Raw genomic sequence first — 16308 nt, 5'->3', positions numbered from 1 at the left:
AGAATATATTTTTAGTACTCTTCTAGGACATCAAGAACCCATAAAATTTGATATCACTTAATGTCATGTCTTTAATGTTTAATATAAAAATAAATGTTTTAATAGAAAAAAAATAAACTTTCTTACCAATTTTTTATGTAAGCCAGTACTCCACATTATTTAGAAAAAAAATGTTTTCATTACTATAATTGTAACCATAAACATTTGTTTTAACATTTAAGAGGTTAATTGTTATACTATATATTATGGATAGATAAATGTTTCAACTTTTTAAAATTTCTTCCTTTGTATCTCTTGTATCTAATATTTAAGAAAAATGAAAATTAGTTTTTATTATTATTTTTTTAGAATATAACTCCAACTCCTGTGTGTGTTCAACAAGATAGCTAGGCTCATGAGAACAAAGAATACATTTTAAGTCCATTAAACATATAGGAGTTAGATTGGTGTGTGCATACAATAGTGCTCAATAAGAAAGAAAAAGTAAGGGAAAGGGAGGAAAAGTAAAGCAATCTGAAAGCTGATAGCAGTTAATGAAGTTGATGGTAAGAGAGAGCATGAACCTCATTTCAGTTCAACAAGTATTTTACCATGGGACAAATATGTGGTTAGAATCTAAAAGTCTTAGCAATCTGCTTACTTGAGAAAGTCATTAACACAAAATTTAGATTCATTATCTGAAAATAGGAATGATAATTGATTGGTGGGAAGGTTTAATGAAGTAAAATATAGAGAGCATTATAAATTTTAAAAACTATACAAATGTGCAGTACGATGACAATAAATTAGCAATAATTTTGCAAGCAAACATAATAATAGGAAATTAGAAGTAGCTTAAGAGATAAGGTTAAATTTTTCTACTTATAAGAACACAGCAAAATAGAGAAGAATATCCTAAGGAGAGATGATAGAAATAAAATTAATATTTTTGCATTCTTCAAGGAGAAAAGATTGAAGGCTTAGGGGGCACAATAATTCTGAGACAAAAATCTAAAATCCTCACCACCAATTACCTCGCAATTAAGTAAGAAAAACAGAATAGTAAAGTGTATAATAACAGTTGAGAGTAATAAATCTTATACTACTGTGGAGATGTTTATCACGAGGTCTTTTTCAGTTCTAAAATTTTATGATTCCATGCATAAGCAGTTTCAATCACGAACATTATAAAAAGTAGAAAGCAGATGGTAGCTATCTGGAGTATTTATAAAAAGAAAATTATTTGTGAAAGGGAGAGCATGACAGAAAAGCAAACATAAAACCTTTGAAGAAAGAGAATTGAGGTGGAAAGAATGGAAGAGATATATTGAAGGAAAGAGTGAAGAAAAGAGGGAGGGGAGGAGGGAGGAAGGAAGGGTAGCATGCCTTACTTTTAAATTATACCTAAACATAGTAGGATTAGAGAAAATATTTCTCCAAAGGCACATGAATCTCTAGAAAATTAGGGCATTCATTATTCTCTGGGGGCTGTAATTTGTAAAGTACTAAAAAATAATTTGTTCTAAGTTATGGAATTTCAAGTTTATTGCTTCCAATCCCAGAAAACCTCTTTCAATCTTCTGATTTGTTGAAACAAATCAAACTCTCCAAATTAAAATAAACTGTAAAATATAAAATGAAGAGCAATCATTTCACCTTAAGAAAAGAACTAAGTCCTTCAACATATTTTGTGTGTTGAGGGCATAAGTAAATGAATTAGTTAGGAAAGAGATCATATACTTCTCATTTGAAATACTTGAAATATAAATAATAATATCTGTCCTAATCTTTATTCTTTTTCATTTTTATCACCCTTTAATAACAAAATTTGCTGATGCCTAAAAATATTACACATTCTTTTTTATTTACACTTAATACAGTTTGTTTCTACTTTATTTTCAATTAGTAACCCTCAGGGTATTTAATTTGCAGAACGTAATATTACATTATTTTAGTGATTGCAATAGACTAAATGAGAAAATATTTGAAAGTCAAATGAGGCTACTGGACATATTCAAGGTCAAATGGAGAAAGTCAAAATGAAAGCTTAAGATTCTTATATTCTTTTATGGATTTTTGCTTCCTCTATTTTGTCAATTAAAGTTGCACACTCTCTAAAAGCAGGGACCACAATACCTACATGCATATACCACATCGTACCTGGAAAACTACCACACATTTACTGAGTTTAAGTAAATACCTTGATGGTATTATTAATATTTCTACAGTCACAAAATTGTAATTACTAATGGTATTCTGATGTTCATGCAGCACATCACAGGGCATTCATTATCCAAGACATCATAACAGCAACACATTAAATATCCCCTTATATTGGTTAGCACTTTGGATTTCCATTTTCCAGAATTGTTCAAGTCTAGCACAGACTTTTACAGCATCATCTTAATGTTGATCATTTTAGTCTATGGTTCATTTTAACTCCTAAATGCAGCTTCTGCTTTTAAAAAAATAGAAGACAAAGCCTCATTTGGAGTCATTTTATCAAGGCTTAAAGTGCTTCGAAATGTCTCAGCTTACATGGAAGCTTTTGTCAATGTTGACAGTGTTGTTTCCTTAAAGCTCAGAATCTCTTAAAGGAAAATCCTTGAGAAAAACTTTCAGAATTTAATCAGGGGACACAGCAAAATTTAAAATGAACTTTGGGTTTTTCTCTAAAAGACACTTTAATGATAGAAGGCTAATGCCTAAAGTAACTGAGACAAAAGACTTCTTTTTTTATATGTACAGCATTCACTTTATTTAGTTGTTATATAGTCTACTCACATTTTCATTAATTATAGCAATTTTTATAAAAATAGCAATAATTTGTCAACATTAACATTAAGAGTATCACCTGTTTTTTTCTTTTGTTGTGGTTCTTATTTTCATTTTGTTGAACATGTAGATCTGAAAATAGAATTGCAGTATTTTTTATTTATTCTAATCAGTTATACATGACAGCATAATTGTACACAAATGGAGCACAAAATTTTTCACTTCTCTGTACATGAAGTAGGGTCACACCATTTACATAATTATACATGTTCCTAGTATAATGATGTCTGTCACATTCCACCATATTTTCTACTCCTATGCCCCCTCCCCTTTACCCAATCCAAAATTCCTCCACTCGTCCCATGTCCCCTCCAGTATGGATTAGCATCCACTTATCAGAGAAAACTTTAAGTCTTTATTTTTTTGAGACTGGCTTACTTCACTTAGCATAACATTCTCCAACTCCATCCATTTACCTACAAATCCATAATTTTATTCTCTTTTAATGCTGAGTAATATTCCATTGTGTGTATATACCACAGCCTCTTTAGCCATTCATCTATAGAAAGGCATATAGGTTGGTTCCACAGTTTGGCTATTATGAATTGTGCTGTGTCACTGTAGTATACTGTTTTTAAGTCCTTTGGGCATAGATCAAGGAGTGGGATAGCTGGGTCAAATGGTAGCTCCATTCCAAGTGTTCTAAGGAATCTCTATACTACTTTCCATAGTGCTTGAACCAATTTGCAGTCCCATCAGCAATGTATGAGTGTGCCTTTTTCCCCACACCCTTCCAACACTTATTATTGTTTGTATTCTTGATAACTGCCACTCTGACTGGAATGAGAAGAAATCTTAGAGTATTTTTGATTTGCATTTCTCTAATTACTAAATGAACACTTTTTCACATATTTGTTGATTGTATATCTTCTTCTGAGAAGTGTCTGTTCAGTTCCTCAGCCCACTTATTGATTGGGTTGTTTGTTTTTTTGGTATTAAGTTTTTTATGTTCTTTATATATCCTGGAGATTAATGCTCTAGCTGATGTGTGTGTGGTAAAATTTGCTCCCCTTCCATAGGCTCTCTCTTCACCTCATTCTTTGTATCTTTTGCTGAGAAGACGCTTTTTAGTTTGAATCCAATCCATTTATTGATTCTTGATTTTATTTCTTGCTGTTTAGGAGTCTTGTTAAGGAAATCAGGGCCTAATCTGATGTGATGAGATTTGGGCCTACTTTTTCTTCTATTAGGCATAGAATCTCTGGTCTAATTTCTAGGCCCTTGATCTACTTTGAGTTGAGTTCTGTGCATGATGAGAGATAAGGATTTGATTTCATTTTTATGGATATGGCTTTCCAGTTTTCCCAGCATCATTTGTTGAAGAGGCTATCTTTTCTCCAATATATATTTTTGGCGCCTTTGTCTAGTATGAGATAACTGTGTTTATGTGAGTTTGTCTCTGTGACTTCTACTAAATTAAATACATCACTAGAAAAGTTAGCATGAAAGGAACCTTGAGGGCCTATTGCTAAATAAAAGGAGGTGGTCCACAAAGACTAAATAAAAACTTCTAACTGTATGATATTCTATAACAGACAAGAAAAAAGATCAGTGATTGCCAGAGGTGGTAAGGGGTGGGGTGAGATGGGGTACAGAGGATTGAATACCTGTAGCAGAACAGATTTTTAAGCCAGCTAAATTGTTATAATGATTTGTAAAAGTATATGTTTTGCCAAAACCCATAGAACTTTATAACACAAAGAATGACCCCTAATATAGCTATGAACTTTAGGTAATAATAAAAAAATATATTAATTGATTCACAACTGTAGCTTACATACCACACCAATACAAATAGAGAAAGGTAAGGAAACATTTCTGTTCAATTTTTCCTTGAACCTAATATTATTCTAAAATAATATTTTTTTAAAAAAAGTGCATTAACTTTTTTAAAGTTACTTTTATAATTTTTAATTAATTTATTTATTTTAGTAGGGGATACAATAAAAATGTTTGCAGTTAAGACCTTTGCCTTCTGAGTTTAAACCCAGTGGGGAGGACTAAACCCAGATAAATAAGTAATATACATAGTATTTCTAAACTAAATATTAAGGAGGTGAAACTAAAAGCAGGAAATGTACATATGAATGTTAGCAGGGATTTAAGGCCACACTGTAAAGGTAAAAGTAATATCTGAATCAAGTTCTTAGGAAGAGGGTCCAGGGAAAGCTGTAAGCTAACTTGGGAAGAATAATTCCAGGAAAAGAAGGCAAATGTAAAGAAAAAGGAGGCAAGTGTACTGAGGCATGAACATGTGTAACTTGCCCAAGAAGCAGCCAGGCTAGTATGACTTCAGAGCACAGACTAGAGAAAAATAGTAGAAAGGAGTTTGGAAGGTAATAGAGGGTCAGATCATTATATAAGTCTTACACATCAAAGTAAGAATTCTGGCTCTCAGTCAAAGTGAGAAAGGAAGCTTTGGAAGGTTGAGTTGAACTGAGCTGAGTTGTGATGTCATGACTTGTATTTTAAAGAGAACCATTCTCCATACTGTGTTCAGAATAGACTGAAGTACAGCAAGGATCAAAGCAGGGAAACCAATTAGGATCTGATTGCAGTAATCCAGACAAGAGAAGCTAAAACAAGCAGGATTTGCTGAGGGGCTAGTTATGGGTTATGAGAAAAAAAGGAGTGTCAGGAGAACACCAAGATTTGTGCCCTAAGTGACTGAAAAAATGAAGTTACTATTCACTAAAATGAGAAATGCTATGGGAAAGAGTTTGAGAGGTGTAGTGGAAATGGCAGTAGAGACAGTGGAGTGAATAGCTGACAGCTTCAAGTTCAGGATAGAGGTCAAAAAGACTCCTTTTCTTAAATTAAATGGGTCCCCAATTAAAAAAACATACCAAAGTATAAAAACAGAGACTTTTATATCATAACTTTATTCTTTTGCCCATAGACTGGATAGGTGAAATACTTTAGCAACTATTTCTTATAAATTTTCAGTCATAGCACATTTCTGTGTTTTAAAATGTGTATATTAAATTAGCATATCTAACAAGGATAACTTCAAATAATTATTTGTTTTCCAATAAGGTAAGGAAATATAATTTATTACTTTTCTGAAATCTTTGTTTTATTCCCCTTAGTCTAAAAACTTACTTTGAGTAATATAAACTGTCACAAACTATTATGCCTATAAGAGTATATGTCTGAAATAGATTTTTCAGGATGATGGGCTGATTTATAAAGATCGTTTATTCAGTAATTTAGAACTAAAGATCAGCTACTTTGCATATTTTATTTTTCACTTTTCTAACCAAGTGAAAACTAAATGAATATTAACTCAAAGGTTTGCATACTTAAAGCACTATCAACATAACTTTTGCAAGTTGATTTAGTGTAGAGTCTCTTCTTCTCACACTCATAGTTATGCATGCAAAAGCTTGTTACTTTAAAACTCAAGTAAAACAGATTTATTCTAAGGCTGAATAAAAGCAAGTGGTTTTTGATGTGGCTTTTTATCCTATGAATATTATTCTTCTGATCTGAAAGCATTCAACTTTTACATATTAAGAACAATGACAAAAAGAACAAGTGAGGGGGTTCAATTTTAAGTGTCTTCTGCCACAGCTCCCATGCAGCTTTTTCAATTTGACCAAGAACTTCAAAAACAAAAGAACTAAAATGTTACCTTCCTTCTACCTCCCAACTTTCTGATTCCAGAGGAAGAACTCTCAAAACTAGGCAAGAGGGGGATAGGATATATGTGCAGATATTATAAATGTGTCTTTGATTGGTGGCAGCAGGGGAAGGAGTGCTGGAGCAATGACACCAGCAGAAGTAAGTTTTCCTTTGGGGATATGTGATGCCTACGAAAAAAGCTCTCCAGTTCAAAGCACTGACGGACAGTGGCCTGGAAAAACCACTGTAAACAGTGCAGTGTGTGCTCAGAATTTAAACTTATCACATAATCAGTTCAAAGTAGGAAAGAACCAGAGATGGCTATCAGTGAATATGGCATTTATTAGTGAAGAGATTAAAGTATCCACAAAAGCCCTTCTAGGGACAAGGAAGAAGAGCGGAAGCAATAAACCTGCCTTGGGGAAGCAGAATCAAGAACAGAATTCATACACAGCAATAGAAAATAGGGAAAAGGACCAAGATTTATTTGTATAAAGATAAAAGAGAATATTTATCTTGTACAGAAATAAAGAAAAAAATCCAATATAGAACTTAACAATAATTAAAAGATGGAGGCAGAAAAGGAGGAGATCCGTAGGAAAAAAAAAAAAAGGAAGAAAGAAAGAAACATTTTCAGAAAATTAAAAGAAACAACATAGTCCTGGAAACAGTCTAATGCAGGATCCAGAAAAAAATTTTTTCAAGAAAAAGGCAAACATTCTAAATAGTTACCAATTATTGAGTATTTACCTTTTATCAAAGCTGTTTCAAGTATATAATATGTATTATCCCTTTTAATTCTCACACTTATCCTATATTATCCTTTTATATATATATATATAAATGAGGAGTTGCCCAAGATTGTAAAACAATTAAGAATTCTAAAAGTGGACACTGAATGTTCTCAACACAAAAATAGTAACTATATAAGATGTGTATGTTATTTAGCTAGATATAATCATCCTACAATGTATCTGTAAACTTCAAAACACGGTGCACACATAAATGAAAATGGATAGAATTTAATATATCAACATATAATTTTATCTATTAATTAAAAATAAAAGGGAAATGGAATTCAGAAATATATAGCTGTTATGAGACAATTGTAGAAATTATTTATTAATACTCAATGAAAGGAGAGTGACTCACCTGAGATGGAGATTCAACCAAGAGATTTTATTGGGGGGATTCCTGAAGAGGAAGAAAAGGAGAGGCAGAGAGTAGAGAGAGGAGAGAAAGAAGAGGAAGAGAGGAGGAGGGCAGAGAGGAAGAGGGCAGAGAGCAGAGAGGAAGAGGGCAGAGAACATGAGCTTGCAAGCTTGGGCTTAAGAAGGGTTGCAGAGGCAACAAGGCGGGTGCTGATTGGCAGGGTGACTCAGGAAAGATGAAGGAACCCTGTGTCCTGTGGGGATTGGTTGAGAAAACTTTTGAATTTGGCACTCTTCAGCTTGGCGCTCTTTGAAGAGGAGGGGGAGAGGTAAGGGATTCCTGATCTTCTCAGGAGAAGAGGGAGTCTCCCACACACTCAATAGCTTATAAATATTTACTAAGAGGCAGGTATTGTTCTAAGCACATGAGGTATGCTAACAAAGACACAAAGGAATCCTGCCTTCAAGGAGCCTGTATTCTACAAAGATGTAAACTATAGTGTGAGGTGATACATTCTGTGGGACAGGAGGACTTAGAGCAGAATACTGAACTTGGAAAATGTATGGCAGAAGATGTAAATTAATGAAGCCAAATTTTAGGTGTTTTTTAGTGAATACTTGGCTTATAATAGAATAACAATCTAATCATATTTACTTTATGAATTGATATGCTTATCTTACTTCTGTCATCCTATGCTGTTCTTATTCTTTCTTGGTGCTTCCTTACTCTTTGCCAAGTGGTCAATTTTATTGTTGTCTGTCTTATATTTATAAAGAGATTTTTTTTCCTATTGATGATTATCTTAAAATTATGAGTAAACTACATTTCTCTCCTAATATCAAATATTGGAAATAAAGTTCTGAAAGGCAACGTCTCAGATATATCTTCTTCCCTGTTCTATCACTGAACTTATAATAATAATAGGAGATGTATTTGTTCACTGGATAAATAAATTAACAAGTGTTAACTACATGCTCATAACTCTACTCTGAAGCCAAAGATAGACTCTGGAGAAAGAAATAAGGATTACAAAGCAGTGCTAAGAGCTAGGGAGATAGTTCAGTGGTGGAACACTTGCCTAGCATGTGTGAAACCCTGGATTCAACCCCAACTATCACAAAAAGAAAAAAGAGTGCTGGGGTTGTGGCTCAGGTGTAGAGCACTCAGCAGGTGCAAGGCTCTGGGTCTGATCCTCAGCACCACATAAAAATAAAATAAAGATATTGGGTCCATCTACAACTAAAAAATTAAAAAAAGAAAGAAAAAAAAGAAAGCAAATGCTGAAGAAAGTAGAAGGAGAGAACTCCACCCCAATTTTAATAATAACTCTACAGCTTTAAAAAGCTCATTCATTCTCTTAGCACCTCTATTCTTTCACCTGAAAAATGGAAGAATGAGTGGATTGGAATGGAAGCTCATTATCTTTTTATAAACCATGAATCTTTTGAGAAACCTAAAAAGACTATGGATCTTCTCTACAAAGGATTAATGCATATATCATAAAAATAAGTCCTCATGTTTTATAGGATCATGAAATACTTTAATCCTTATATTATGAAAATATCAATAAAATGCTTCAAACTTGTAAAGGTAATAATTCACACACAAAATTACTGCCACATTTTAAAATCAAGAAAGCCTAAAATCTCCAAGCTGAAAGAAAGCATTTATCCAAAGAAAAAAGAAAACATTTCCAGATATTTTGAAATTATTTAAAATATGAAATTCCAAAATCTTCTTATATATTTTCATAACACATTTATTTCAGGTAGGGATGAAGTTGTTTAATCCTAGCTTTTCTTGACAAGCCAATCCTGATTGGTCGGTTGCATGTCTTAAGTGGATGTACTCTTGAAATGCCATGTGAAAAATGACTACCTAAAAACATAAGACAATAAAAGTTACATTAAAAAGTAAAAATTACCAATATGTTTTAAAATCTTACTTACTACTATTCATAATATTAGCAACATATGCCAGGCATTAACTGAACACTTTTTATTTATGTTACATGCACTCTAAATGCAATAGTTTACTTAATTCCCTATCCAGTTTTAAAATGTGGAAACATAAAGCACCAAAAAGTTGAGTAACTTGCCCAATATAAAATAATAACTAAATAAAATCAGCATTCCAGTCAGGCAGTCTGATTTAACAACAACAAAATGAAATAGGTTTTAAAATCAACTTCATGAAGTAACTTTAAGCATGTCATTTTTCAATTAGAAGTTAAACAACATTGCCATATTGTTAATGGTTATGTTTGGTTTGTAAAAGAGATTACTGTCAATATAGAGCTCAAATGCATTCCATCGGTTATACATTCTATGCAGAGCTCTGATTTTAAAGTTTTTATTTAACACCACACTGCATCATTTTTAAAGAAGTTCAAAACATTTCACAGAGGTATATCTGTTGCTAACTCAGTTAACTAGATATGAAGATACATTGTATTACCTTTGATCACGTTTTACAACTTTGTATATTTTTGTAATGCTAAAAATATAAGAATGTGATGATCATCTTAAAAGTTATAGAACATAACTAAAGTTATTACCTTCCCTCAGTAGATAATTAAATTTTTCTTCCTTACATTCATCAGGAAAAACAGCAAGTCTTTTAGGTAAAGGTTTTTTACCATCTGGAAGTAAAAGATTGATATGTTACCGCATAAAGTGACTTTTAGTTCAAAAATGTTAACATTATAAAACACATTATTTTCTCAGAAATTCTTCCCTCAGTTAGCTTTTAATTTTTAGAGAAATTAAGTAAGACTGTTCGGAACTCCTTTTTAAAAAGTAATTACTTGTTTCCTTCAACTTCAGTATATTAATCAACATTCAAATAGACCTTTATTGAACAATAATGTACACATCAATAATCATTTGCCTTCAATTTCATCTCTGTCTTCTTTTCTGACAAAATTATAAATTTATCCCACGGGGAAAAAGCAGAAATTGTCTTATCATGGAAAAGAACATACCTTCCTTGGAAGTAGAATAGAGTAATTGTTCCTTTAATGTACTACAGCAATGCTCATTGGGAACTTCCTGTTCTCCATTATTGGGTATTGTTTTCCATTTAAATAAACCTTGGTGGGTTTTATGTGTACTAAGACCTGCTACCTTTTCACAGGGCAAAGATGTGCCGGTTTTGTGGGCTACAATCATTTTCAAATCTTTTTCTGTCTCTATTTCTTCTTCCTCGATATCATTACTTTTTCCAAAATAATTTTTTTGACCATTGGTTGTTTCCACAGTGCTTGGAATTTCATTTTCCTTACTGATTTCATGAAACATATGAAGTTCTTTAAGTACTAAATCAAATTTACTTTTCGTCTCAAAATCTATTTCTATTGTCAGAGCTTCTGTTGATAAACATCTAGCATTTAAATCCTGAAAACATTCATTGTTTCCTTCACTTGAATTAGCTTCAAATTGAAGATTAACATATAATGCAGAGTCATTCTTTGGATGAGAATACTTTGAATTAGCTAACTCACTTTCTTGCAAAATACTCTCATATTCATTTCTGTCCCTTACATTATTTTGATTAACAGATTGAGTTTCTTCCACATGTGCTTTCTTTCCCATTAATGACCCTGACTGCACAGAAAGCCTGCCATGCATTGGGGAAAAACTATCATCCTTTCCTAGATTATTGTTGTGAAGTTGGCAGATATCTGTTAAACTTTGTGTTGTGACTTTTACTTCTTTCTTCAAAACAAAGTCAGATTTTTTTTCTTTGTTTTCACTTAGTAAGTTCTTGGAATTTGGCACTTGAATTGGAGATGCGGTATTGACCTTTTCCCTATGTAATGAATTTTGGCTTGCCAATATGGCCTGTTGCCTAACATTAAAGAAATCTTCAAATATGCATTTAGAATTGAATTTACTAATCTTACTGTGCTCCTGCTTTCTTTCAGTATCTAAAGCTTTGTTATATGTTTTTATTTCATAATATTTTTTATTATTACATGTATGGCTATTCTGTATAAATTGAGGACCAGACTTCAGGTGTGTTTTAACAGTATTAAGACTACAGTGAGCCAAATTTTCTACATTCATGAGTTGTTCAGGACAACTCATATTCTTATAACTAGATTCCTTTGTCAAAGAAATTTCTTCCACGTCATCAAATTCCATTTTTTCATGTGTTTCAAAAGTTGTCCTGAAGGAATCCATGTTTTCTTTCTTAGATCCTTCAAGAAGTTGTTTGGTTTTAAACAGCTTTCTTTTCTTTAACAAAGGTCTCATATTATTTTCTAAGAGTCTTGAAAAAGTTAAAATCCACATTAGATATACAATAGAATTTTCCATTGTAATATTTTTTGGATAGTTTAAACGCACTATCCATTTGAAAATACATCCTTCTTTCAATTCATAATCATTTTCAATTCTTATTAAAGATTCAAAGTTATTGAACAAAGAAGTTCTGTTAATTTTCAAAATGACATTTAAATGTTCTAAAACACAGGTTTGTAAATATTTGTCATTCTTTATGTTGACATTCATATTTCTGGTTGTTATATTTTGAATACCAATTTGCTTTTTGCCTTTCAAAATTTTATACCAGGCCAAAATATTATTATCTTTCTTATTTCCTGAAATGCTATTGAGGAAATTAAAAATTTTTGTAGTGAAACTTTGAAAAATCTTGCTTAAATCAAAGTCTTTTTGTATAGTGTAGTATTTCAACTGTAGTATATTATCATTTTCTCCCTTACCATTTAACCAGTCAATTCTTATTAAATTTTCTTGGCTACCCAGCATTCCTATGATCAGAGGCTTTGACTGTTCACTCACATTCATGGCTTTTGTATTATAATAGTCTTTCTTGTTTACAAGATCTTTTACTAGCAATTGTGGCGAATTCATTTCTCTAGGTTTTTTCATATTCTCACAGTTGATCTTGTAACTTTTCATAATCCAACAACTTTGCCTGTTTCTTTTCAAAATACGTCCTATGTTACAGTCCCAGTTTGGGGATTTCTCCAACCTGGTAGGTATATAATTGTTCAGGCTTGTTTCTGCTTCCTCCCGACTCGCCTTTTCTGGTGTTATAATGAAATTCTTTTTAGAGTCTCTTACATCACACTTGATACTACTGGAATGATAGTATTTTAAACTGATCAAGTCTTTTTTACTCTCAAAGTTGTTTTGGTTGCTGACTGACTGGGGGTTACTTCCATAATATCCAGTAAGATCCTTTTCCACATCTACACTTTTTTTATCATCCTGTAACTTTTGCTTCTTAACATCGCGTCTATTTTGGGACCAGTAAATGTTTGTGAAATCCCTAACATATGCCTCAAGTTTGTCATTCTTTTTCTTTGCTATTTCCTTTAAATAGACAAAGGACACGTCGCTATTTAAAACCGTTGGAAACTCAGGGATTCTTATTGTGATGCTCTCTCTAAAATAGCTGGGTTTGGCAATTTCCAAGCGGGGCTGGTTTTGAGATTTGGGTATTTTTAGTATAGATGACAAAATGTTATTTTCTTTCCGATTTGATGGCATAACGCTGTCAACTTCACATCTGTTCTTAATTTCACCCAACGTGGATCTAGCTTCCTTGTAAAAGGTAACGTCTAAAAACGGGTTTTCTGCCTGCCTTATGTAACTATTGTCTTTCAGAACCCTGGGAAACACCCTCCCTGGGTCCCGGTGTCTGCCTCCACGTCTGCGGCGCGTGGAGGCTGCGGGCGGAGACAGACCGACCCCGGCCCGAGCTCCCCCACTGCAGGGCGCGCTAGAAGCGCCCGGGTCCAGCAGCCCCGGTCGGCACCCGCCAGCCCCGGGACTCGCGCGCACGCTCCGTGGGGCGAGGGGCTGCGAACTGCGGGGCGTCGGGGGTCCGCTATCCTGGCCTCCCAGACTGCTGCTCTGCTCCCCGCCGACCGACTGCTCCACACGCGAGGCTGCGGGGTTACCAAAAATCGCATCCATTGGAATAAGGAAGGCCTCGAGGGGTCTGGGCGGCAACTCCCTGACCTCTACCTCAGACAAGCGAGGCAGCCAAAGCAGCCGCCACCCCGCCTCAGAGACTCCGCCAGGCTCCTCCAGACGGAGCCGCTTGCTACTAGGCGCTTGGGCATCAGGGTCCTCCGGAGAAGGTAAGGAGGAGGGAGGCTCCCTGAGATCGCCGAGCGGCGGCGTGGGGTGTGTGAGGGGCATGACGGCGCGCCTGAGGGATCTGTCCGAGGTCCCCGCCCGGCTCCAGCCTCTAAGAAGGCTAGAGGCGAATCGGCCCCGCCCCTAGCTCCGCCCCGGACACGCCCCTCTATGCCCGATCCCGGCCATTCCCGAGGGAAGCTCCACCCCGGACCCGCCCCTAGATCACCCCTCCGCGGACCCGCCCCGCCCCCAGCACCCCGCGCTCGCGGTTGGTCTCTCAAGTCCAAAGCGCGGGCCTGGGCCGTTATGGTGGCTATTTCAGCGCCTCCTTCTAAGGCCGCCACTGTAGCTGGTCTAGGTGTTTCACTAGTCCCTTTGGGAAAATCAAAGGGAAACGTCAGAATCTCTCTTAAAATTCATGAATGGAAACACCTTTTTAAAAAAATTCTAAAATTCTGTTTTCCTCAGAAGAGGCTTCTCAGGGGCTTGTCCGGTAGAATCGCGCCTCCGTGAGCGCCTGACGGGTCCGCGGCTGTCCTCCCGCGGCCGCTTGGCCACACCGTGGGGGGCAGACGGACCACCCTGCACTCAACCGTCTGAGCGTCAGGGGAAAATGTGTGGGATTCCTTATCCGGATAGTTTTCCTTCACTCTAGATTTAAAAAAAAAAGAAAGAAAGAAAGAAAGAAAAAAAAAAGTTTTCTCCTACTCTGTGGGGTTTTCTCCCCAAATATTTTGGGCAAAATGTCGTCTGGTCTCCTCGATTGAGAGAAGATCGTAAACGCCCATAATAACACAGTTCTGACTCTTGCCTAATCATCAGTTCTTTAAATGCCATTTCTTGTTTGTTTTTTTTCTTCTCTGCTCTGACAATCCTTTCTTTATGATTTTCAGTCAATCCTGATTTTTGTAAATTCCGTGATCATAAAGAAAGGGATTAAGAGACATATGATCACTGCTCGGTAATCAAAAATCGCCATCCTCTTGGAGGCTGTTTCAAAACGAGTCTGTTTTACTCTCCTGACGATGCGCAGGAACAGCGACAGTGGGCAACGCGAGTCCTGGTTCCAGCATCTGTGGGGATGTACAGCAGTACACGACCAGCAGACTGCTCTGGGTTCTCTTCATCAGCCTCGTGTCTAATAAATACCTGTAGATGGATTTTGATTCCAATTCTAGGCATTTGATATTACTTCCGTGCATAAACTCTTCTAGAGAAGTGCAGGCTTAAATTAGGAAGCCCTTCAACACTATAGGGATGTGAAAGCAGGCATCACACATCAGTGAGTTCTCAAGGTGCTATCTGAGAACTCTATACCTTACATTCTATTACCCAGATTTCCCCCAGATTTTTTGCAAATCTGCATTCTGTTCTAATGTAATCTGTTCTATGCTTGGGATCAATGCATACAGACCAACTTCCATTGCTCAGGTAGATATATAAAGGGAACACTAGGAGCAACATATAATAGGAGCAAGGTGTTTTTGTTGTTGTTGTTGTTTTGTTTTTTTAATCTGTAAAGTAAATGTCATAGCTCTATGGGTTCTAGATTGATCTGTAACTTGGAATTTATTTCTTCATTTTACCAGTGTGACCAAAGATACATTTATTTTCTAGCTTTTTATCACGGATTATTTAACATCTGCGCATTACTCAAGAACTATAATTCAAATAAAACCTCAAAGTGTCAAACTTAATTCAACAATTGCTTGACAATGATGTCTAAGGCATTACTAGATATACAGAAAAGTACAGAATTTTTTTCTCGGTTTTTATCTTGCTGAAATTCTGATCAGTGAAGGTCTCAAAAAAAATGAGTCTTTTCTTGTGATGGCCACTGCCATTTCAAATAATGCCTATTAGAACTACTGTTTATGTGTTTTTCCTATTATTTTAATGTTTTAATATTTTATTTTATTTGTATTGGGGATGCCACTGAACTACATCCTCATCCCTTTTTATTTTTATTTTGAGACAGGTTCTCACTAAGTTGCTGAGTCTGGCCTAGACCTTGCAATCCTCCTGCCTCAGCCTCCCAAATCACTGGGATTACAGGTACACACTACCATGCCCAGTTTTTCCTTTTTATAAATGCTACTTTGAAAATGGACCAGTTATATATGAAAAATACAGAAAGTTGTGTCTTGAACTTATTCTAATCAAGATATAAATGAGATTTGTCCCATTTCAAAATGACACACTTTCCTATATTACATTACCACTTACCTGAGCTTATAACAGTAAACTGAGCTTTGAGGGTAAGCAGCATCCAATTGATTCCTTGTAGCTTAGTGTCTTATTACAGTTAGACTTGAAGGCATAAAAGAATGAGAGAGTTCAGGAGATAAACCCCATGGTGGAGACAAAAGTTAAGTTAGATGTTCACTCAGGGCAGGCACAACAGCAACGGCCTGCAATTCCAGCAACTGGGAGACCTGGGGAGGAGGATTCAGAGTCCAAGGCCAGTCTCAGAAATTTTTTGAGACCCTGTCTAAAATAAATAAATAAATAAATAAATTATAAGAACTAGGAGTGCTGCTCAGTGGGAAAGCACTCCTGGATTCAGCCTTCAGTACCAAAAAAACAAAGAAGTTAACTCAGT

At 35.2% G+C, this 16308-nt stretch overlaps 1 protein-coding gene across 1 annotated transcript; it reads right to left on the bottom strand.

Annotated features, from left to right (window-relative positions):
* Positions 1-9142: 9142 nt before the first annotated feature.
* Positions 9143-13766, bottom strand: Rad51ap2 (RAD51 associated protein 2). Its single transcript, XM_005322648.4, has 3 exons — positions 10574-13766; positions 10148-10231; positions 9143-9468 (listed from the first exon to the last, which is right to left on the bottom strand). The coding sequence occupies exons 1-3, from the start codon at positions 13764-13766 to the stop codon at positions 9350-9352; spliced, it is 3396 nt and encodes a 1131-aa protein (XP_005322705.3). The 3' UTR covers positions 9143-9349.
* Between the last annotated feature and the right edge of the window lie 2542 nt (positions 13767-16308).

The sequence above is a fragment of the Ictidomys tridecemlineatus genome, chromosome 12 (genome assembly GCF_052094955.1).
Source record: "Ictidomys tridecemlineatus isolate mIctTri1 chromosome 12, mIctTri1.hap1, whole genome shotgun sequence".
In the NCBI taxonomy this organism is placed as follows: domain Eukaryota; kingdom Metazoa; phylum Chordata; class Mammalia; order Rodentia; family Sciuridae; genus Ictidomys; species Ictidomys tridecemlineatus.
The sequence above is the reverse complement of the archived record's forward strand: the minus strand, read 5'-3'. Positions and strand labels throughout refer to the sequence as shown.

Bases quoted from the DNA above. Each gene is read 5' to 3' on its own strand.
- Rad51ap2 (XM_005322648.4), bottom strand. From the start codon at position 13,766: ATGCCCCTCACACACCCCACGCCGCCGCTCGGCGATCTCAGGGAGCCT. The intron at 10,232-10,573 runs GTATGTTCTTTT...TTTTACTTCCAG, and splicing joins CTATTCTACTTCCAAGGAAG to ATGGTAAAAAACCTTTACCT. The intron at 9,469-10,147 runs GTAATAACTTTA...TTATGTTTTTAG, and splicing joins TAATTATCTACTGAGGGAAG to GTAGTCATTTTTCACATGGC.